The 25,018-nt window shown below is 37.8% G+C and overlaps 1 protein-coding gene and 1 long non-coding RNA gene across 3 annotated transcripts in view; one reads left to right on the top strand and one right to left on the bottom strand.

The window, feature by feature from the left end:
* Nucleotides 1–151: 151 nt before the first annotated feature.
* Nucleotides 152–15,342, top strand: LOX (lysyl oxidase). Of its 2 annotated transcripts, none has more exons than XM_055298940.2 (7): nt 152–1,171; nt 1,525–1,633; nt 3,003–3,140; nt 4,373–4,529; nt 7,937–8,032; nt 8,373–8,488; nt 11,793–15,342. In XM_055298940.2, exons 1-7 carry the CDS (start codon nt 541–543, stop codon nt 11,797–11,799), a joined length of 1,254 nt encoding a protein of 417 aa, XP_055154915.1. In that variant the 5' UTR covers nt 152–540; the 3' UTR covers nt 11,800–15,342. The 2 variants fall into 2 exon arrangements, with proteins under 2 accessions (XP_055154915.1, XP_063469026.1); XM_063612956.1 differs by lacking the exon at nt 11,793–15,342 and having other exon boundaries at nt 247–658; nt 779–1,171; nt 8,373–8,492.
* LOC134731852 (uncharacterized) overlaps nt 3,134–25,018 on the bottom strand; it is a 33,569-nt gene continuing 11,684 nt past the window's right edge. The window contains exons 2-3 of the long non-coding RNA XR_010114490.1: nt 3,722–4,972; nt 3,134–3,229 (exon numbers count right to left, since the gene is read on the bottom strand). This is a non-coding gene — a long non-coding RNA (uncharacterized lncRNA). The remainder of the gene's footprint in view (nt 3,230–3,721; nt 4,973–25,018) is intronic.

Genomic DNA, 25,018 nt, shown 5'->3' with positions numbered 1-25,018 from the left:
TGCATGTTCGCCCCAGATTAAGCCAGTGTGTCTCAGGATGTGTGTTCCGTTTTGTTCTTTCCCCTTAACGCTCCCTGTGCAACGTGTCTGGGGGGAGGAGGGCAGGGAGGGGAGAGAGGGAGGGGCAGAGGCGAGGAGCTGTCCGCCTTGCACGTTTCCAATCGCATTACGTGAACAAATAGCTGAGGGGCGGCCGGGCCAGAACGGCTTGTGTAACTTTGCAAACGTGCCAGAAAGTTTAAAATCTCTCCTCCTTCCTTCACTCCAGACACTGCCCGCTCTCCGGGACTGCCGCGCTGCTCCCCGTTGCCTTCCAGGACTGAGAAAGGGGAAAGGGAAGGGTGCCACGTCCGAGCAGCCGCCTTGACTGGGGAAGGGTCTGAATCCCACACTTGGCATTGCTTGGTGGAGACTGAGATACCCGTGCTCCGCTCGCCTCATTGGTTAAAGATTTCTCCTTCCCTCACGTGATTTGAGCCCCGTTTTTATTTTCTCTGAGCCACGTCCTCCTCGAGCGGGGTCAATCTGGCAAAAGGAGTGATGCGCTTCGCCTGGACCGTGCTCCTGCTCGGGCCTTTGCAGCTCTGCGCGCTAGTGCACTGCGCCCCGCCCGCCGCCGGCCAACAGCAGCCCCCACGCGAGCCGCCGGCGGCTCCGGGCGCCTGGCGCCAGCAGATCCAATGGGAGAACAACGGGCAGGTGTTCAGCTTGCTGAGCCTGGGCTCACAGTACCAGCCTCAGCGCCGCCGGGACCCGGGCGCCGCCGTCCCTGGTGCAGCCAACGCCTCCGCCCAGCAGCCCCGCACTCCGATCCTGCTGATCCGCGACAACCGCACCGCCGCGGCGCGAGCGCGGACGGCCGGCTCATCTGGAGTCACCGCCGGCCGCCCCAGGCCCACCGCCCGCCACTGGTTCCAAGCTGGCTACTCGACATCTAGAGCCCGCGAAGCTGGCGCCTCGCGCGCGGAGAACCAGACAGCGACGGGCGATGTCCCTGCGCTCAGTAACCTGCAGCCGCCCAGCCGCGTGGACGGCATGGTGGGTGACGACCCGTACAACCCCTACAAGTACTCTGACGACAACCCTTATTACAACTACTACGATACTTATGAAAGGCCCAGACCTGGGGGCAGGTACCGGCCCGGATACGGCACTGGCTACTTCCAGTACGGTAAGTACCCCCAAGTCCGCTGGAAGCACCCGTGCACCTGGACCTCAGCTATGTGGCTTCTCGACGTGGCTGCCTGGGCGCGGCGGGCCCCGGTCCTCGCAGATCCGATCCCTCCCCCACGCGCCTGCAGTGGCAGCCCTGGAATCTAGTGCAAACCGCGCGTCTGGCCCCTCCTGCTTCCTTTTCACATTGCTTTGCAGTCCCAGGCGTCCCCAGTTCTCTTGCTGCCCTCCGCTCCACTCTGCAGTCCCGGTGGGCAAAGGGTGAGGAGTAAGGGACCTAGAGGGGTAGGGAGTTGGAGCGGGGGGCGCCGGGTTGTTTCACTGCTGCGCCCGTCGCCTGCTGACGTTTAGGTCTCCCAGACCTGGTGGCCGACCCCTACTACATCCAGGCGTCCACGTACGTGCAGAAGATGTCCATGTACAACCTGAGATGCGCGGCGGAGGAAAACTGTCTGGCCAGGTACGGGCTGAGATGTCTGAGGCCCCGCTCCCCGGTCTTCCTTCAGGGGGCGCTCTGGTGCCTGGTTCTGACTGCTACTGTTTCGCGCAGACAAGTGTTAGGAAGTGGGACAAGAGCTGGGAAAAGTGGGACGTGACCTCCTGGGCATGCTGACCTGGACGGAGAGTTAATATTTTGAAGATTTCTGTGGGTTCTGTCTCAAACCGCAGCAGGAATCAGAGAGGTGGAGGAGACCCTTATCCTGGAGACTGAAAGTCTCATGCTCTTTTTCCAAGATACTTAAACTTGGGAGTCAATTGTTCCAATCACCTTTCATAAAACAACTATACAGTAATTCAAAAAATTTATTGTAATGGAAGGGTGTGTTAATACCCCCTTAAGAGACTGGGGGCAAATTTGCCATCGTAGCCTTATTGGTAAAGACTAAGTTTTCCTCTTTTGTTTGAGACCACGATGAACTTGGTTGTTTTGGTATTACTTCAGCCAGTAAAAGACCGTGAGCAAGAGCTTTGTTTTTCCACTATTCTAAAATAAAATAGTAACTCTGGGGTTGGGGTTCTCTGAGTTTACTTCTGGGAAACAGCAGAGGGAGCAAAAGATGTTTTAATAAAAATTTAATCAAAAATTTAAAGTGTAAAATAAGGTCATCAATACCATCTGAACATATAGACGCACTAAATATATTAGTAGGAACACAGTGATGTTTATTTGTACATTTCTTCCACTTTGACCCTTTATAATTGTCAGGCTAAAGGAAGTGAAGAAATCCAAGCTCATTTTCATTCCTGAGTCTTGCATCACTCACACCATTGAATTCCCTGTGATGTTTTTACAGTACTGCCATTGTTTTGGGATAGTGAAGTCACAAAATCATTAATTTAAATCTGGGTATGCTCTTTTAGAGTTACTTCCTCAGTTTGCAGCTCATTAACTATTTTAAAAGTTTTGTTAAATTTGAAGTTTGTAATAAATATCTATGAATTATTTTTTTTATTGGGGGATTATTTCCACTTCAGTTTCACTCATTCATATGTTCAAACTTGAATTGATTCTAGATATAAAGTTTACTTCTGACATTTAGATTTTTAATGCTTATTATGTTTTCACTGTTAATATCTGTGGATTCCCATAGTTGTTATTTGTTCACTTATTCACCAAATATTCATTGAGCTCCGACTACTCCAAGACTGTTCTAAGAGCTTGGGATTCAGCAATGAACAAAATAAACAAAATGCCCTGGACTCTTGGAACTGATAGTCTAGTTGGGACAGGAGGATTGTCACTACTATATAATGGAGGTTTTATTTGTAGTTTTGTCTTTAGTTAATATTCTATGAATATAATAATTTTTCTTTTTTCAAAATCACAGTACTGCATACAGGGCAGATGTCAGAGATTATGATCACAGGGTGCTGCTCAGATTTCCCCAAAGAGTGAAAAACCAAGGGACATCAGATTTCTTACCCAGCCGACCAAGATATTCCTGGGAATGGCACAGTTGTCATCAGTAAGTAAATGGGCCTCCTGGGTACTTTTGGGTTGCTTTTCATTTTTCGGGTGATTTTTGATATCACAAATGCAAGTCTTATTTCTTACCTAAAGGGAGAAAATTGCTATTACTTATATTTAGAATTTTTCTCTATGTAATTTGACATAACCCATCTACTACAAGATTCTGTTATCTTTTGAAATGGAAAATCTGAAGCCCAGCTTATTAAAGCTGTTGATAGGATACAGCAATTGACTTCAATAAAATTTACTCCAATGCATTACAGATAGGATTTATTTAAAAGTCCATTACAGCCAAGATCATCTACAGTTAGTTAGCATTAAATAGCATTTCATAAAGACCACACATTTTTTTATCACAAGCATTCAGAAACCATTCTCAAAGAAAGATGTAGATGATACACCCCATCAGCTCAGAAGGACCTTCCTCCATCTTTTAAAAGACCTGTATCAAGCCCAAGGTGGTTGCCTGTTCTATCCTAAATTTAAGGATTTTCGCATAAGGTAATTCTATCATTTGCCTTAGTAACTTGCCTGGGTGTTTATTTTCGGTAAATCCACGTGTGGCCTTAAACTTACTTCCTGAAATCCAAGCCAGTCCTCATTGTTTTTTCCTTATGTGGGAAGATGAACAGCTCCGCACCTTTCGTTTAATGAAATGACAAAAGTAGATATAAGTCACTTAATTTCTTGATAAAATAGGAATACTTTATTTCTAAATTAAAGCATGTACTATTTAAACAATAATGGTGGATAAAACATGCCATGAGTTCTCCCTTGCTTTTCACTAATGATTTTAAATATGTGAGAACTCAGTCATTTAAGATCTCATAGAAACCTTGAAAAAGTCACGTGCTGCTTTTTGGAATGAAACATCAGCAGTGACAGCCAAGGGGAATACACTAGAGAACACATGGCAAGTTTCACTTAAGCACAGATAATTTATTGTCCATTTCTATTTAATATTCAAAGACAAAATGGGGTATAATAAGAAAGCAAAATACTGAACTAAGTCTTTTGTCCTAGTAGCAAAGTTAAACCTTACAATTTTGATAGATTTATGTCCTGGGGAAAAAAAACCCTAGCACGAATCTCTCTTTTAGAAGATAAATTTGGTCTCAATTTTAATGTGAAAACAAATTTGTGAAGCCATGGGGGAAGTCATTTAATATCTTCATTGCTTTCTCTGTATGTAACTGACCACCATCTTTTCGTTTTGTGGGACATTAGACATTACCACAGTATGGATGAGTTTAGCCACTATGACCTGCTTGATGCCAACACGCAGAGGAGAGTGGCTGAAGGCCACAAAGCAAGTTTCTGTCTTGAAGACACATCCTGTGACTATGGCTACCACAGGCGATTTGCATGTACTGCACACACACAGGTATGTTGGCACCCTGAAATCCAGAACCTCAAGCCTCAGAGAGAAACAGCTCATCTACCGTTAGTTAGCATTAAATAGCATTTCATAACGAACACACATTTTTATCAAAAGGATACAGAGACTGTTCTCAAAGAAAACGGTAGATGATATACCCCATGAGTCTAGTATTTTCTTTCCTCTCACCTCTCTTTTATAAAGCATTCAATTTGAGGTCCATGTTGTCAAGATGGAAAATAACTGGGAAAAGGCAAATGATGGCTTGATGATCCAAATTACTTTTGAAGTATTTCCAGTTATGCATGTAGCCCCTATTCATGATCACAGGTCAGTGTGGGTCCTTGTTACATTCCACAATGAAGAACAGAAATTTATTCTCTGAAAAAGTCTGAATGGTTGACAACACATGCACCCATTCTGTGTTCCTTAACTGGCTTAGTAAATAACTGTAAAAAAAGAGATCTCTGTTTTCTCACCTGTGAAACCATTCCTTCCTTCTATTTTATGCTGAAAATAGAATAGTGGTTGGGGTTAGCAAATGGAGGAGAAATAAGTTTCTTTAAAAACACTTTAAAATGTTGTCTCTTTTAATAATGCAAATAAGAGCAGAAGGACACCATTTCTTTCTCCACACATATATATTTAAATCTACAGTATAATTGATGTCAGATGTTGTTTGGATGGATTTTTTTTAAGTAGTGCTGAACTAAGCAGTTTGTATGTTTTATCACTGGAAAATGCCTGTCAGTTAAAAGCTATGTCAGTATTTCCATATGAAACCCTAATTTGTAAAAGGACATTATAATTTGACTCCCGCCCAGATCTTGGCAAGGGGCAGTGAATGTACATAACTGAGGGTATGAAGGGATCAGGAGTTGGCATCTTGGGAAGCAAATTCCAGGGCTGTGGCAGGAAGCTGTTTGGTGACCTAAATGTTACCATTGCTTTTTTCTCTGAGCTTAGAACATCATAGCAATTGGAGGGGGAAAGGTTAACTTCTACGTGCCCCAGGACAGTACTTACTTAAGAAAGAGGAGATGTAACTTACCCACACATTATTCATGTGTGCGTATAGAGATTCCCTTTTCAGTGATCTGCAAGTCCTGTGCAAGGGACCTAGAGTTTATTAGCCTCATTTACAAAAAGAGGCACTCTGGACAGCTCACTCTGAAATATTTGAAGCTGGGATTGTAGACCTTATAGCACTTCTGGTTCCCCTTTTCTTTGGGGTGACCCCATTTCATTCTATATGGTAGCTTTCTTGTTAATCATCTTCCATATGTGTTCTTTTTAACCATTATTCACCAAATCTTGCATTGATTTATATATTTGTTTTTTTTTCATTAGACCAATGTCTCTTTCACATGGACTTCATTTAAAGGAAAAAATAATCTCTCAATCACCCAATCATGACTCAGATTAGTTTATTGTAATGCTGCTTAAATGTATTCAAGCATAAAACTAGGTATAACTTCTTTAGATTTATACTTTTCACATATTAATAACTCCTGTGTTCTGACACAAAAATTTACATATTAAATATATACAAAACTAAAACAGTTGCATTCGCCTTATTAATTTAATGTAACAAATAGTATGTATTGCTAAAACTCAAATTGCTGATTTAGAGAGCCTCACCTAACATTCCACATTTAATGTTTTTATATTTTGACTTTGCCTACATGAAATGCTTGTTTGCCTTAGTAACTCTAGTTTTTGCTTGCCTGTGCAAATAATCAAAGCTTATGCTTAAGTTCTGCCAGCTGATGAATTCTAGAGTGCCAATTTCAGCATTTTTAAAGCTCTTTTGTCTATATGAAGGCAAGATAAGCATTGAAGCATTATTTAAACCCATCTTAAATGGATATCTAATCCAATGAATCCTTTACAATGTCATGAACATTGTGGTAGCAGGAGAAGTAATAGCTAACACTTATTGAGTACGTATTATATGCCAGAATCAGAATTGTATGCTGGAATCAGACCAAAAATTCTTCATTTTATATTTACTACTCAACATACTGTTAACTGATGTATGGATCAAGGTAGAAATCTAGATAATAACAACAGAATATGAGTCTCACTGCTGCGACACTGACCCTTCTAAGTTTGGCCTGTCTGTGCTATTGTGTGCTCTATGACAGCACAATTCTCCCCTGCTCTTCCCAAATCAAGCTACAGCTAAACCAGCATTGGTAGAGCATGCTAAGGTGATTTTAATGTCTCTTGGGTGACCAAGTGATCTTAAACAGCAAAGCAATATTGGTTGCTAGAACTGAATGGCAGTATTGAGTTAAAATGAATCTAGCATGTACTTTTAATTTAAAGTACTATTAGAATGAAAATACAAGTTAAAACTTTTTGTGAAGAACTAATGGAATCAAGAATATACCTACAGACTCCAATCTGAGGAAACTTCTCTAGACTATAACATTCTTAAAAGCAAGGACTGTATTTGTTATATTTTTCTCCTCCCAGCCTGTAGAAGGCACTCATTTACTTATTGATGTGAATATTTTAGCAAGTGGAGTGATGTGGCATTCATCAATTTAGTCATGCATTTACCCCTTCAACAAAATATGTCATATTACAGTGACTGTATGAGACAGAGTATAGTGGGGTAGTTAAGAACAGGGACTCCGGACCTTGATTACCTAAACTCAAAACCAGCTTAGGCACTTACTAGCTGGATACCCTTGGGTAAGTTATTTGATCTTAGTGTCCCTCAGTTTTCTCATCTATAAAATGGAGATAATAATAGCACCTCATGTAGTTGTGAAAATTGAATATATATATATGTATATATATATATAAATGTTTACGATTGTTCCTGCCACATACTATTTAATAAATGTTATTCAAAGATACAACATCAACTCCACCCTTAGGGAACTTGCAGACTCTGGTTAGCTATATTCTTACATAGCATGATCATAATGCAGAGCAAAAAGGGATAAACACCCTAAAAGCTACCCACAATAAAAAGTATCAAGGACGTTCAAAGTACAAGAAGGTAATTTCCAAAAGGGGAAACTGGGGAGGATTTCACTGAGAAGAGGACATTTGAGCTAAGTTAATTATTGTGTGGCCTTTATTCCTGAACTGTTAAAATTCTAGAACTTTGGTAGAGGCCTATTTTGTTCCTGCAGATTGCATTTATCTCTGGTGATATATGACACTTTTAAGAAGTGAGGTGTACTACTACTTATATTAGTCCTGTATCTTTTTTAGCTGGAGGTGCTATAAGGCTGAGTAATAAATACTTCTCAAGGGAGATGAAATATAAGTATAGTTTTATGTCAGACTCTTGTAAGTACTAACTTAAAATTTAATTTGCAAATAATAGCATATTATTTAGCATAGTCTGACCATATATCATCATTTTAAATTTTTTATTTTGTTTATTTTAGGGATTGAGTCCTGGCTGTTATGATACCTATGGTGCAGACATAGACTGCCAGTGGATTGATATTACAGATGTAAAACCTGGAAACTATATCCTAAAGGTAAAGACCTTTGAAAATATATCATGTATTGATATTGCAGATCAATAGGCCCTCTTCTCTGGATTCACATGTTAAATAATCATGATATTGGAAGCAATTATACATCCTTAAACTATTTATAAACAATCTAATCTAATATAATCTGTCTTATTTTAAAGAACTTCAGGGGAAAATATGCAGTCTCTTTCCATAACGTCTCCAGAGTTTAATCACTTACTTAAGTTAAAATCCCTTCCCTGCTTGATTTAGCTAAGTCCCTCATTAACAATTTCCTTATTGTAGCCCTATGGAAAAAGAAATACTGAGGAACTCTAACACAAATGCTGTTTGTTTTGCCCAGGTCAGTGTAAACCCCAGCTACCTGGTTCCTGAATCTGACTATACCAACAACGTTGTGCGCTGTGACATTCGCTACACAGGACACCATGCATATGCCTCAGGCTGCACAATTTCACCGTAAGTGTTATTTGCTTAGCTAAGTAGTTGTTGTCACAAATAATTTTTATTCATGCTCAAACATTATACATGGAATGTATCTGTTTCTACCACTACAGCAGCTTTCTTGTAAGCAGACCGAAGGCAGAAAATGGTATGCAGTCTGATTTTTTTTTTTTTTTTAATAATGGAAGGCAAAGGGGAATGTACTAAGGTTTTTAGTTTTTAGGAGAAGCTTAGTTTTCAGGAGAAGACATAAACAGACTACAGTGTTTATCCAGAAGGCATTTGTGAAGGCCCAACATACAAATTGCTCAATATGTGGAGTGGGTGAGCTTGTAGAAGCTCCATTAGTTGCTTCCTGCCCCTTCCTCACAGTCCCTGAAAGAATTGCTAGGGTTCTTCAAAGTACATTCTGAAAACCACTGCCATAAAGTAAGCAACTGAAGAGATAGCCCCCCCAGGTCTGTACAAATCAAGATGCCATATATTTGAGTTCTAGAACCATGGATACTAGGAAAATAGTCTGCAAAAGATTGAGGTGTGTGGAGGTTTCTTCATAATATTCCTACTCCTGAGACTCTTCTTTGAATGAAATATTGGAAGATATCTATTCACAGGGAGGTGCTTTGATGAAAATAATGAAAGAAAGTTGGGTAGGTTTGACTGCATGCCTGTCTGTCCTGCCCCATCTCCTTAAGCACTACCTCCCCAAGTGTTGCTGGGTGCTAGATTATAATTACATATGCCACTTGAGTTATATGCCTTCCCAACAACGAGAATACTATTTCCATTGGAATGATACTCAACACTCATCAGCTTTGCTTTGTCACTGGAGAACCACCAGTGCCACTGGATCCTACAGACAGGTATAACAGAGCTATACTAGAAATCCATAATTAATAGAAATTTCTGCCTGATACAAAAACCCAGGACTTTATACATAAAGAAGCAGAGACTATGCTTTACAAGTGTTGTCACAACATTAGAGATAGATGAAGCCTGTGATAGCAAAAGGATAGCACTGAAAAAATAGAGTCACATACATTCTTCTGAACATGCCCACAGCACAGAAAACCTGGCAGATTTTATGGCCCATATTGTACGGAGTTGGTTATAGCATAACTAACCCCTGCCCCCCCCTGCCAGAATACCAGTATAATTTAAGCTAAAATAATTTGCACTTAAATAGATTAGTTAATTTTTTCTTAATTTTTATAATTCCTTAATTTATTCATCCATTCTCCATTTATTTATTCATTTGCACTCTCATTTTTGTACTGTTTGTTGATGCCCTGAACTAGATATTACTGAATAATGCAAACATAAATAGGACTACTAATCTCTATACTGCAGTAGCCTTATTACACTATTTTCAGTTAATTACTTATGAATTTCTTTGTTTAATGTCTGTCTCCTGCACTACTCAGTGATGGCTGTGATTTAGTATCTCGTCCACTGTTGTGTACCCATTATCAGGTACAGGTCTGCCACCTTGCAGCCTCTCACTCACCGCTTAATGAATTTCTTTCTCAAATAATTTGAGTAAAGGCATTTTGAGTAGGGGAAGCAAGAGAATTACACATATAACCATAATAGAGACACAATATGAGAAGTTTCATGGGGGGTAAAATAAAATGTGGTGGGATCAGAAGGACCTTTGCTGTAAGTTTGGTAACTCCCAACTATGTCTTACTGACTTCCCACTAGAAATAGGTCTGGAGAGGTCTGTTGCAAAGAATGTCTCTTGCTTTTAATCAGTAGAATCCATTGAATTGGATATTGCTAGATATTTAGAAGAAATAAAAATCGTTGTAATGCTCCAGTAATATGACTGTGCAAGAGGGATTCCTGATGTGGTCGCCCACATAGAGTTGATTTTTTTTTTTTTTTTTTTTTTACTAGTTATTACTGACTGTAACAAACTTCAAGAGTGGTTGAAGCTGGAATGTTTATAACCAATATAGATCAGATGAAAATATGAAAAAGTGAAATTACTCATAATTAATGATCATAATAAAATATCATACTTATTCTGAGTGGAAATATTGGGGAAAGTATAGAATATTTGAGAAAAATCCCCACACCTTCAGGATAGTAATGCTTGCTTCTAATAGTTTGACTTTCACATCAGGCCTGCCTTCCTAGGAATCAGGGTTCAGAGAGAGGAGAGGTCTCTTTGGGCTGAGTTTCAGGAGTGACTTTAGGATACATTTGAATTGAGCCTTGAAGTCTGAGGAATGCACTGGGGAGCATTAAGGAAAGGAAGCCCAGGGCGAGTCAACGTCATAGGCAACTTGCATGGCAGGAGGAAACTGCAGGGCATGTTTGGAAAAACAAGTCTTCTAGTTTGGCTAAAGCATAAATTTTGTGGAGTTACGAGCTGGACAAAAAGGATGGAAAAGTAAGTTGGGGCCAGATGGAAGAGAGCCCTGAAGAGCAGGCTAAAATTTATTCTGGAGGCAGTGGGAGGCTGAAGCTTTTTGAGCAGGAAATGTAACTTGCCTAAGGCCATCAGGTCAGTCTGGTGGCTGTGTAAGCAGCAGTGAGTGTGACTCTGAAGACATATCATTTATCAGTTCACTGATTGCTTTTCCTGCCAGATATTTAAGAGCATTCTGTTGATGTATAAAAGCCACCCAGTAAATAGGTGTGTGCTGTTAATGTACCCTGTCTCCTTCATTTTCCTCATTGAAACAAAATATATGGATCAGGTGACTCTGAGGCTCCTTTCAGTTATAAGATACTACGTAAGTTTTTTTTGTTTTTTCTCCTCACAGAATTTACTGTTTGGAAATTGATAGTTTATGATTTGGAATAAGTGAATTTTTACTTCCTTACATGAAGATCTATGATCACATTTAAAGACTAATATTCGATTGATTAGCTTTGGTCCAGTTTCTGCCTATTAATGTATTATTCTACATCCAAAGCCATGCTGGAGAAGGACTAATTCAAGATGGAGCGGAGGCCTTGACTCTGCTTCTTGGTGGACATGCCACCCTTGTTCCATGGAATGAATTCCCCTGGTCAGGGCTGCTGGTCCCAGAAGTCCTGCTGTCCCCTTGAGTGTTTCAGAAGTGGTTTCTTTGCCTCTAAATGTGAAGAGTGTAGGCATCGGGCATCTCTGCTGTTGACATAGTCACTTTATTCAAACCATTATTAAAATGATATATTACTGCATAATTTCACAACATGATTGCTGCTTAGGTGGAGGGAAACTGTTGCATAAAGTTTTTAAAAGGTTGACTTTAAATTTGTCTGTTGTACTCATTCATTATATTATCAGGTTAATAATTTGTCTTATTTTGTCTTCTTAATCTAGGTATTAGAAGGCAAGGCAAAACTCCCAATGGATAAATCAGTGCCTGGTGTTCTGAAGTGGGAAAAAATAGATTAACTTCAGTAGGATTTATGTATTTTGAAAAAGAGAACAGAAAACAACAAAAGAATTTTTGTTTGGACTGTTTTCAATAACAAAGCACATAACTGGATTTTGAACACTTAAAGTCATCATTACTTGGGAAATTTTTAATGTTTATTATTTACATCACTTTGTGAATTAACACAGTGTTTCAATTCTGTAATTACATATTTGACTCTTTCAAAGAAATCCAAATTTCTCATGTTCCTTTTGAAATTATAGTGCAAAAGGGTCAGTATTATCTAAATGAATGAGCCAAAATGACTTTGAACTGAAACCTTTCTAAAGTGCTGGAACTTTAGTGCAACACAATAATAATGGGTTTTTATATGTCATAGCATAGATTGAATTTAGAAACAATGCTCCTACTGTTTAAATACATATGGACACATCTGGTGCTGAGAAAGAAACAAACACATTACCATTGGTGTCAAAAATATTACTACATAGCAGAGAAACGGCAATACATGTACTCAGATAGTTACATCCCTATATAAAAATTATGTTTACATTTAAAAAATAAGTAGATAACTTTCTTTCTTTCAAGTGCACAATTTCATTTTGACTTGAGTCAACTTTTGTTTTGGAACAAATTAAGTAAGGGAGCTGCCCAATCCTGTCTGATATTTCTTGAGGCTGCCGTCTATCATTTTATCTTTCCCATAGGCAGAGATGTTATAAGTGGGATTCTTAATATCACCATTCTTGGGACTGGTATACGTAAGGCAGCCGTGAAACTGGGAAGTCATTTTGATGACTGATGTGATACATCCAGAGATAATATGCATTTAAACATATTAAAGTATTTGCCAAAGACACAATTTTCTTGCTGACATAAAAATCATACAAACGAGTCCCCCCAAAACCACAACTGTCTCTCAAATAACTTAAAAAAATTGAAAAACATTTTAGGATTTTTCAACTTTTCTAGATTTTAAAAAGATGTTCAGCTGTTAAAGAGAAGAATGCTAAAAATTTTATATTATCTAGAACACAGGAACATCATCCTGGGTTATTCAGGAATCAGTCACACATGCGTGTGTGTCTGAGATATAGTCTAAATTAGCAAAGCACATAGTATTACATACTTGAGGGGTTGGTGAACAAAGGAAAAATATACTTTCTGCAAAACCAAGGACTGTGCTGCATGAGACAGCTGTGATTTCATTTTAAACTGTGAAACCATGTGCCATAATAGAGTTTTGAGAATTTCGCTTTTTCCTAAATTCAAGAAAATGAAATTACACTTTTAAGTTAGTGGTGCTTAAGCAGAATTTTTCCTACATTAACCAGTATTAAAATCTCAAGTAAGATTTTCCAGTGCCAGAACATGTTAGGTGGAATTTTAAAAGTACCTCGGCATCCTGTATTACATGTCATAGAATTGTAAAGTCAACATCAATTACTAGTAATCATTCTGCACTCACTGGGTGCATAGCACAGTTAGAGGGGCTACAGATGGACAGTCATCAACTAGCGGATATAGCGGTACATATCCACCAGGGCACAAGCTTATCAGTAGACAATACAGACAGAGCTTTTGTTGAGCTGTAACTGAGCTATGGAATAGCTTCTTTGATGTACCTCTTTGCCTTAAATTGCTTTTTAGTTCTAAGATTGTAGAATGATCCTTTCAAATTGTAATCTTTTCTAATAGAGCTATTTTAATATACTTGCTTTCTTAAAAAACAAAAAAACTACTGTCAGTATTAATACTGAGCCAGACTGGCATCTACAGATTTCAGATCTATCATTTTATTGATTCTTAAGCTTGTATTAAAAACTAGGCAATATCATCATGGATATACAGGAGAAGACACATTTACAATCATTCATTGGGCCTTTTATCTGTCTATCCATCCATCATTAGTTGAAGGCCTAATATATGCCAAGTACTCACATGCTATGCATTGAGACATAAAAAAGACTGTCTATAACCTCAATAAGTATTAAAAATCCCATTATTACCCATAAGGTTCATCTTATTTCATTTTTAGGAAATAAAATTACATTTCTATAAAATTTCAGTTTTAAGCACTATTGTTTTTCATGACCATAATTTATTTTTAAAAATAAATTAAAGGTTAATTATATGCATGTATGTATTTCCAATAATTAAAAATGTGTTCAATCCCTGAAATGTCTGCCTTTTAAATATAACATCTACTATTTGATTAATTTTGACAATATTTTTTTCAATTAGGAAGCTAAAAATACTACTTTATTCCTTATTTGAACATCCATCCCCCTCCTGGCACCTCTAAACACACCCAAATAACTCACAAGTACTGATTTAACACTCAGTAATTTTGAACTTCTTTGAACTATTTTGAACTTTGGATCTTTTCTCTGAATAACTTCCTAAATTCAAAGATAATGATTAGTTGATGAAGGTTATCAGTTAATAAAATAAAGAACACAGACCAGTCTTACCAAACTCTAAATATATTTAAAAAAATAGGAACTGGCAATGATAAAAAGAATGTTGAGTACTGACAGGAGATTGGCCTTCACACTAAAAAAGACAGAAAATGGACTAAATAGGAACATAATTTCGGAGTTTATGAGTCAGTTTACAATATGCCATATTAGTGATCTCATAATGATTCAGACCACAGTCTGGGTTAAAGATGTCTTGACCTCTGAGGCTAGCATAACATATATAAATATACAATTTGCCTGTTTCCAGGAAATCTGTATATTTTTATAGAATAACTTTATTTACAATTTCTATCATCCAATTACTCACTAGGCATTATTTGTAGTAATTTTTTTCTCTTTGAAATCTCATAGGATAGTCACACTTATAAACATTCCCAATATTCAGATTCTAGAAGAAATGCAATTCATTAAAATTTTCCTGGCACTGAGAGTTAATCTTTAGCAGATTGCATGAAAATACTGAATTCCTGGTAAGGAGATATTTTGTTTTAAAAATAATGTGTTTTGATACTAATCAGTGTATTAACTGATAACTAAAAAGTACCCTTTTTTCTAAATATATTTTTTCTTTTGAACTCATATTCACAATCAACATATTCAATCAGTGAGTTAAGTCTCATTCTTAGCTACCAAAATTCCTGGGCCACTTTTAAACACTAAACATTTCACTTATCCTCTAAGCTGAAATGGTGCTGAGTTATTTAAATCTGAATGTAAAATGCATTAAATCTTAGCTTGTGCTATATAAACATTTAATTAATATAAAACTGCTTGCTATAAACTAAGTAACATGTCATTTGATGTTAGGTTTTTAATGAAGTTTTAGCTTCTCCCAAATTTTTCAGGAATGTTATTTGTAAGACGTGTAACTTTTTTGAAGAACTCTTATTTTAAATGCTAAGACATTGGCTTTATATTCTTCTTTGCGTTCTCATATTCTCTTATTATACATCTATACTATGATTGCAAGATTATATAAAAATGCCTTGAATAAATGATTTCAAGTGTCTATAGTAGTCATTTGTTGTTATATAAATCATCTGATTTTCATTTTAGGTTAAAATGTTATAAGCCATGGATATGGTTGGTATTTTTTTTAATTGCCTTTTGTACTAACAAATTGTTTAATTAGGTCACACTGGAAATTTGTCTATGATGGATAAAAATCTAGCTGATGTTTTAAGTAGACCCTGTCATACATAAACTTTTTCACCATTACCAGCTACTTATAAGGATACAGAGCAGGCATTGCAAGAACAATCACAATGCTTTAATTAAGGTTTACAAGAAATATATCTGACTATAGATATAAACACACACATATACACACATTCATTTAGAGGATATATCTAATTCTAGCTACAAATTATTTATATAAAGAGACACATTGCTATCAGAGTAATCCTTATTTAAACATGCATAAGATTAGCCTGAAATCTGGTAACATGAGAGGGCAAACGGGCCCAAATTTTGGGCAAGTGTTTTGGGGGGACAACTCACAAAATTAACCCACAAAAACAATTCATCCTTACGGAGTCTTGCAGGTAAAACAGATGTAGACTTGTGGCTGGCAATTTGCAGATGTGAGTTGTAGAATATCAGTGATACTTGAAACCACAAATATCCTGCTTCTATTTCCTGCGCAACACAAAGCATCTGAATATGCTTTTGTTATTAATTCAAAGATGATTTCCTTTGTTTCATTAGCGTACAGTGTTTCAAGCAGTGTTCATTAATTAGCTCTGTAACCAAAGATAGGGGTGTGTAGATCTTTCCTTTTTGTCTGCAAACTTGTCTGCCTTTACGTGACTCATTTGTTACTCCTTACCACAGATATTAGTAGAGGATTAACACACAGGTTGAATAAATCACTTTCATCATAGTAATTTGTAGCTTAAAATCAGAGACCTTTCCCCATACTCCTTTTTAATTTGGAGAGTAAATAATATTTATAGAATTAGGACAATATTGATTTCCTAAAGCATGTACTAAAGAGTTCCAGTTTCACAAGATACTCAAAAAGAACCCAATATTAAGTAAGTATGGGAAATGTTATCTTTCCATACTTTGGCAGATTCACAATACTTTTTAGCATATATAAGTGTCTGAGAAATCCTGCAGTAAAGAAACCACTTTGTTATCTAGTGTTTCTTAAATTTGTTTTGTCACGAGTCTTTTTTTTTTAATAGCACTTATTATCCTAGTATACAAGTTTTGCTTGGAAAACTCTGGGATACACCATCTTAAGTAATTTTAAATTTGTAGAAATGAGATCATTTGCTAAGTATTTAAAATAAATGTGGCAGCATTTGAGCTATAGGACATAAGGATACTGGATATCCAAAAGGCACTAATTTACTGCCTGCTTCACTTTCTAAAAACTACAGAACATGGTGAAATAGGACCTTTTCAGTGGAAAGGATTATTTAACTCTCTAAACCATGTTCTATTTTAGAAAAAAATATAGGTCTTTCCTATTTGTTAGATAACTTGAATGCTTTTAGGTACCGCTTATTAAAATCTCCTCCCTCACAAATCTTAGTTGTTTATAACACTAGGGTGAAACAATCATTTCCTTCATGGTTCATTCATTTTGTATACTTAAAATTATGTTACGCATAATTGCAAAACTTAAGTAATTTTCAGTTAAAGTTTTGTACTTCCCATTGTGGGCAGAGAAAAATGGGACTGGAAATAAATGACTTGGAAGGATGCATTCATATATTTACAATTTGCTCCCAATAATTTGTTTGTTTCTTAATTATGGGAAGTAGGCACAAAATTTGGAGAGAGAAAAAAACAGACCTATATAACCAAAAAGAGAACCATTAAAACAATTACCAAGAATATGCCTGTGTCACTATTAGAAACAATATTGCCAGTTCTCAATTTACATACCAAGTCAAACCAGAGCTCCTGACACAATGGTATAATAGGGGCTAAAGACAAAGTTAATGACAGAGCCTGATAGGAGATCGTTTGTTTGAAAAAAATGAATCAAATAATGTTGGGTCTTCATATATATATCTTTAGTGAATTAATGCATGAATCTTGAGTCTGACAATTTGGGGCCAATATTACCAGCTAGTCATTTGCAAACTGATGAGCTAAACCACTGCCATATAGCTAATATAGGAGTCAAGAATTTTCAATTATTTTTGACATTATTTTTTAGAATGATGATATTAGAAAAAAACCCTTTTAAACTGATTTATAGTTGGGTTGGTGCTGGGGCTAAGCTTCATGAATAAAAAACCTGGTAGCTTTGATCACTTCACGTTTGTTTTAGGATTCTGGTTTCTGCCGACAGGCATATATCTTTTTTTTTTTTTTTTTTTTTGAGAAGAAGTCTCGCTCTTTCACCCAGGCTGGAGTGCAGCGGCGCGATCTCGGCTCACTGCAGGCTCTGCCCCCCGGGGTTCTTCCCATTCTCCTGCCTCAGCCTCCCGCGTAGCTGGGACTACAGGCACCCACCACCTCGCCCGGCTAATATTTTTTGTATTTTTAGTAGAGACAGGGTTTCACTGTGTTAGCCAGGATGGTCTCGATCTCCTGACCTCGTGATCCGCCCGCCTCGGCCTCCCAAAGTGCTGGGATTACAGGCGTGAGCCACCGCGCCCGGCCAGGCATATATCTTAAGCTTGCCTGGTCAAAAGAGGAATTTCTGGTTCATGTAACCAAAGGACAAGGGTGGAGTTTGCTGCAGGAGCAGATGGAACCAGGAAATCAAACACCAGCAAGATCACATTCTTGCTATCTATTGTCTGTTTCTTTGTGAATCAACTTTATTTTCTTGGTTTCATTGAGGTTTCATGAAGATGCAACCCTGGTTGCCTGCAAACCAGGGTACATATGTACACAGCTTATTGACCAGAAAAAAGCGGCATTAACCTGGGCTCCAATTTGAAAAGCTCAGGGGAAGGTATTTCGTAAGCTCAGTTTGTGTCATTTACCAATCCTTGACCCAGTCGTTGTAGATACTACAGCTGATACAAATCGAGTCAATTGCTCTTATTTTATTAATCACTGAAGTAAAAAAGGTGAGGTCAAGTAAAAGGATGCTTCAACCCAAATCACATGACTGCATTTTGGCTTATGCGTGGGTGTGATGGGAAGGTGGAGGAAAGGAAAATGATTCCCCAGATGGGGGTGAGTTATTATGGATATTGCCAATGAGAAAATTACCAGGACCATCAAGCCACCATGTTTACGTCCGGCAAAAAGATTAATAAAATCAACATCTACACAATCCAACTCAAAATCTTTCCTTCCAGGCTGCTCACCTACCTGATTTCTGTTAAGAATCCCCTTATTCATAGTATCTAAGGCCTGACTTTCTCTCCAGAAAGAACTAATGCCACCATCTTCTCTACTTCCATATTACTTCCCTCTCCATTGGCAGATCTAAGTAGCCTGCTCATTCCCACCTCGTCTTCTGTGTTTCATGAAGTCTTAGTAGGGCATTTTAGGAGGAAAGCCCATTCTTAACAAGTGAGAGAAGATCCAAGTTCCTTCTTATTCAACATGTCACACTGGAGTTCCAAAAAGGAGGGTCAAGGCAAACAGAAAAAGAATAAGAGCAAGAGAGAACCATTCTTTCAAGCTTTTGCTTCTATAATTGCTACTCTTTCCCACTGACCACCTTCACCATCCCTCTATCCTGTTCTTTGTCTTTGACCATTAGTGCGAGTCTCCCTCTGGAAGCAGCACATCAGCGTACATTGCACTCTTTACTTCTGTTAGTTATAGTGTACTCTTAACATACTTACAGACAATATAGAATTAGTACAGTCCAAAGGCCAGGTAGAGGGGAAGGGAAAGCTTCAGAGAATAGTGCAGCAAAATACCCATGTTCTTCAAGAACTGCAGAGAAGTTGAATGAGAGTAACATGGGAAGCTTGAATGAGAGTAACAAGTAGTCAGCTATATCCATTCCTCTCCCAATATTGTCTTGCTACTGTCACCATTCCTTTTAATTAGGGGTATAGAAAAATTTACACATACTTTTTGCTAGGGTAAGGTGGGAGATGTGTGCAGGAGTGACAACTCATCCCAGGCGTTCCTAAACCTGAGTCCAAGAATATCTGTGACTGCATTAAATTTGCATTGCAGATCAGAGATGTAAGGGGATGAGGTCAGAGGGATGGGATAAAAAACACATACATGGTACAGTTTCCTCACTAATTTAGGCAACCTGCTCTCTGAGAAATAACAGACCTCCAACCTCAAGAAAATAACTTTCTCCAAGGTCTAGACTGACCAGAGATGCCTTTTAGTCTACAGGGAGTTACCCTGTTATTCTTTCAGAGTTTGAGAAGGCTTGTCAGGAGTGAGTCTCACAAAGCCTTGTTGCCCCATCTCCTACCATTTTCTCTGGGGGAATACTTCTGAGTAAAAGAGACTTGGAAAAAAATGACATATTCTTCTTTTCTCTGTCCTCATGTTTAGGGTTTCACAATTTAACTACAGGGGATCCTCTGGCATTCTTTCTCTTTCAATGACCTGGCAACATGAGGCCAGTGGGAATGCTTTAACCTCAATGTTGGTCTCATTTGAATTTTCTAGAAAAATCAAAGAATTGGATTTTCCCCATCAGAATATTTCAGATCTTCATCCTGATTTCACTGAAATAATTTTAGTTGGTTGGCATAAATAAATAATGCTCATTTCACTGAGATACCATGCTACCAGCGCTTCACAAACACAGTCAGTTCACAGAATCACAAATTTACCACTGTTTTGGGCTTATCTAAAAAATATTAAATCAAATGCCCCAACAACATGAGAGGCCTAATTTCTACAATGCAGTCCCATATAAAATAACAATGACAACATTTTTAGAAGCTAGTTAAGGGGAAGTGTGTTAGCTTTTGTGAGAGAGCCCAGATATATAACGATAGGTATTAAATATTTAATGAGTTGTTACTATGTTCTAGACATAGGGCTTTACACACACACACACACACACACACACACACACACACACACACAATCTCACTGTCTTCTCACAGCTATGAAGTAGGATCTATTATTTTCTTCATTCTACAGATGACTAGGAGGCTTCAAGAAGCTAAGCCATTGCCCAAGTTATGACGATTCCAAAGAAAACCCAAGGAAATCAATCAAATATCTTAGAATGAATATAAATCCAAAAAACTAATTATGTAAAAGATACAAAAATTTTCTTAAGCCAGTAATAACCAATTAAAAACTGTGCTTTTCTTTTTTTTTTGAGACAGAGTCTCGCTCTGTCGCCCAGGCTGGAGTGCAGTGGCGCGATCTCGGCTCACTGCAAGCTCCGCCTCCCGGGTTCACGCCATTCTCCTGACTCAGCCTCTCCGAGTAGCTGGGACTACAGGTGCCCGCCACCACGCCCGGCTAATTTTTTTGTATTTTTAGTAGAGACGGGGTTTCACCGTGGTCTCGATCTCCTGACCTCGTGATCCGCCCGCCTTGGCCTCCCAAAGTGTAAAACTGCACTTTTCAAAAGATTTTGTTTATAACTAGACATAACCTTAACATGGTGCTCATGTGAAGAAAACCCCAAATATTTGTTGAATAGAGAAGTGTACTATATCATTCTATAGGAAGACTGAACACTGCAAATAAATCATGATTTAAATAATATTACCCTATAATGCTGTCAAGAAAGTGAGAGAGTAACACTTTAATAAACTGCTTGAGGTTAAATGGACATCACTTTTTATGTAAATAATTTGACAATATATATCAAGAACCTTAAATAATTCCTCTTGGGCAATAATTACACTTTGAGGAACTTCTCTTAAGAATATAATCAAGGCAGGCCGGGCGCGGTGGCTCACGCTTGTAATCCCAGCACTTTGGGAGGCCGAGGCGGGTGGATCACGAGGTCAGGAGATCGAGACCACGGTGAAACCCCGTCTCTACTAAAAAAATACAAAAAATTAGCCGGGCGTGGTGGCGGGCACCTGTAGTCCCAGCTAATCAGAGAGGCAGAGGCAGGAGAATGGCGTGAACCTGGGAGGCGGAGCTTGCAGTGAGCCGAGATTGCGCCACTGCACTCCAGCATGGGCGACAGAGCGAGACTCCGTCTCAAAAAAAAAAAAAAAAAAAAAAGAATATAATCAAGGCAAGCAGACATGGTGGTTCATACCTGTAATCTTAGCACTTCGGGAGGCTGAGGAGGGAGAATTGCTTGAGTTGAGGAGTTCGAGACCAGCCTGGCAACTTTGAAAATACTCTGTCTCTACAAAAATTTAAAAATTAGTCAGGAGTAGTGGTGCATGCCTGTAGTCCCAGCTGCTCAGGAGGCTGAGGTGGGAGGATTGCTTGAGTCCAGGAGTTGGAGGCTGCAGTGAACTGTGATTACGCCACTGCACTCCAGCCTGGGTGACAGAGCAAGATCCTGTCTCAAAAAATTTTTTATATGTATGTATACATATAATTTTATAATATAATCAAATACACAAATAATCTTTATCTCTACACAGATAAAGATTCATGAAGCATAATCAAACCAGTTTAATCATTAGAAATAACCCATGTAAATAATTGTTAGTTTTCAATCCTACTGTAAGAATTATGGTGCAGCCTCTAAAAACTGTTTTAAATTTGCTGGTATGAGAAAATGCTCTGCTGTAACATAAAAATAGTAGTATTGGTTTACATTTGTCTACATGTGTGTTTTGAATGCATTCATATAAAAAAAGATACTCACAGACAATGCAACAAAAGTTTAGTAGTGTTTAAGTTTGAAGCCTTGGATAATGAAAGATTTTATTTTCTCCTTCATATTTTTTCTGCATATTATGAATTTTCTCTGGATAGCATGCATTATTTTCTAATGGAAATTTTCAAACATATAAACATTATAATAATCTGTTGAAACTTCATGTACACATCACTCAGCATCAGCAGTTATTATCAGTAGTTATCAGCTGATTATTCCTTATCCACTACTTCTCAAGCCCCATGCTCACTCTGTTATTTTAAAGCAAATCCAAGATGTCATGTAATTTTATCTAAATTCCTCGGTCAGTATCTCTAAAAGAGTAGGAATCTTTCTAACAGAATCACCATATCCTTATCTCACCTAAAAAAAGTCAAAGTTCCTTGATATCATCAAATTCTAGTTAGTATTTAAATTTCACTAATTGTCTCAAAATCATTTTTTTTTTAAAAGAAGTTGGTTTGCTTGAATCAGGCTCAAACAAGTTCTACACATTGAATTTGGTTATTATGTTATTAAGACTCTTTAAAACATATAAACAGATGTTTTCCTTTTATGATTTTTTCCTTGTCTTCCTATTAACGTGTGGGGAAAAAATAGGCATTATATCTTACAGAATTCTCCACATTCTGGATTTTGCTGTTACATCCTGTGATGTCATTTAACACATTCTTCTATTCTCTGTGTTTACTAGTTTAAAAAGTCATATTTAGAGGCTTGACCAGATGTAGGTTAGGTTTGATTTTAGGAAGAAATGAGACTTGGTGGTGTGGTGTTGTGCCCTCACGATTGTATCACATGAGGAAGCCCATGATGTCTCTGGCTATCTTTTTGTGATGTTAAGAACGATCAGTGGGTTCAATGTTGTCAGTCTGATCCATCTACTATAAAATTCCCCATCAGAGTTTCACTTAATCATTTTAGCAGCCATTAATGAACACTGTTAGATTCATTATCAAAATCAGTATTTTTTTTTTTTAAGTAGTGAGAGCAGTCCAGGAGTGGCAGCACACACCAGCAATCTCAACACTTTGGGAGACTGGAGAGGGAAGATCACTTGAGGACAGGAGTTTGAGACCAGCCTGGGCAAAATAGCTAGATACTCATTTCTAGACACACACACACACACACAAATAGCTAGATCCTCATTTCTACACACACATATACACACACACACACACAGAACTGAGAGCAATCCAAATGGCATATACGTTTTTTCATTTGAGCTGGACTCTTTGTTTCTTTCATTAATGAGCTTCATTAAATAATAACCTGAAAACTTGATAATAAACCTTTCCTTTTCTTCTGATAGTAATTCAAGATAGTTTTGGAATCTCATGAAAGATATTCAAGGTGCTGTGCTCTTTCACGAGAAAAGCCAAAACATTGTTTTTGGAGCTGTTTTTGTCATGTGCATGTGTATTTTTCTCCCATTATGGTCAAGTGTAATTTTAACCTTATACAAATGATCTGTTGACTTGAAATATCATGGGAAAACTTTGACCTAGAACATTTTCAGAGGTTACTGGAAAGACAAGAAAGCTAAGGACACTTGGCAAGGTGGTTATATTACATGCTTTACATAACATTCTTCTTCCTCAGATTTTTCAATTTTAAATTTGGTTTCTCAATTTCCTGTAACTAAATTTCAAGCACCCTAACTGACATTTAAGGCCTTCCTTTATCTGGTCCCAATTGTCCTCTTCACTGGTTTCATATCCCATTGTTTTTCATGTATTCTTTCCTCTGGCCATTCTAGACAACTGACTATTTCCCTTAGACCTCTTATTTCCCCAGGAGTAAAGTACATGCCCTGTGGATACAGAGGGACTTTACCTTTCTATCTCTGAAGGTGCTTGATTCCTTTTTATAGATTCACATACATGCATCTTCTCTGACTTGTAAGGGACAGCTACAAGTCTAACAAGACAAAGTGTTTCTTGGCTAACACCTTGTCTTCTTACTTTTTAAACAAAATTAGCACCTTAATTTCCTTTTGGGAAGACACATCCCACACATGGAATTGTTAATCATGATGTTCCACACCAAGCAATAAATAGCTCCAGGTTCAAAACTAGATAAATTGAATAGTGCTTTCTCCCTAAACTTTTAATTCTATATAAGTGACTAAAAGATTGATAATGGTTAGGAATGTTTATTGGCAGCCAGATGAGTTTCTCAAGAATTAGTGGCTGATATTTACTGAGTGCTTGTCAAATTGCTCTAACCATAAAATTATACTTGCAACTGTATCAGGGCTATGTTTTAGTATTTATTTGATTGTTTTCTAGCTGTTTCCCATCCTCTCTTCTTCCTTATTTATATTCAGCTAGTCATTATTCTACTCTAAGTTCATAACCACTCAAGAACAAAGATTCAAAAAAGATCAGCCCTAAATTGCCAGACAAGTTCTTATGACATACTTGTAGGGCTGTTTTTTTCTGTCTCTAAAACTGAAACTGGGAAAAAGAGAGAGAAGATAGAATGGGCAGTCAAATGAGAGAGGAAGAATGGACAGAAAGAAAACGGACAAGAACGTTCAGAGGTTTGGGGACCAGAGTGAAAGGTTCTCTAATTTTTTCACCTATGAGAAACCTGTTATTCAACAGTCTTGGGCAGTTTGAGTCCTGAAGAAAGTGGTTAGGGAATTTGGATACCTTAAATAAAGACGAAGGCATAAGCAAAACAAAACTCTTACTCCTTGACCAAACAGAAAACAAAATTAGTGGGAAGTTCCCCTACAAATAAAGACAGGTAACTTCAATGTTAATTTTATTTCTTCCTTTCACTGGTTTCAACTTTCACAATACCATTAACTGAAAATGGTAATAGCAACCATCCTCATTGTGTTTTTAATTTCCAACATATCGCCATTAAATACAATATTCGCTATTTGTCTAAGACATCCATTTTCATGTTGAGAAATCATCCTTCTTTCCCTAGATTTTTAATGCTTTTCTTAGAAATAAAAACA

This window comes from Symphalangus syndactylus, chromosome 11 (assembly GCF_028878055.3).
Source record: "Symphalangus syndactylus isolate Jambi chromosome 11, NHGRI_mSymSyn1-v2.1_pri, whole genome shotgun sequence".
NCBI classification, from domain to species: Eukaryota; Metazoa; Chordata; class Mammalia; order Primates; family Hylobatidae; genus Symphalangus; species Symphalangus syndactylus.
Note: the sequence above shows the minus strand (reverse complement) of the source record. Positions and strands in the feature narration are given on the sequence as shown.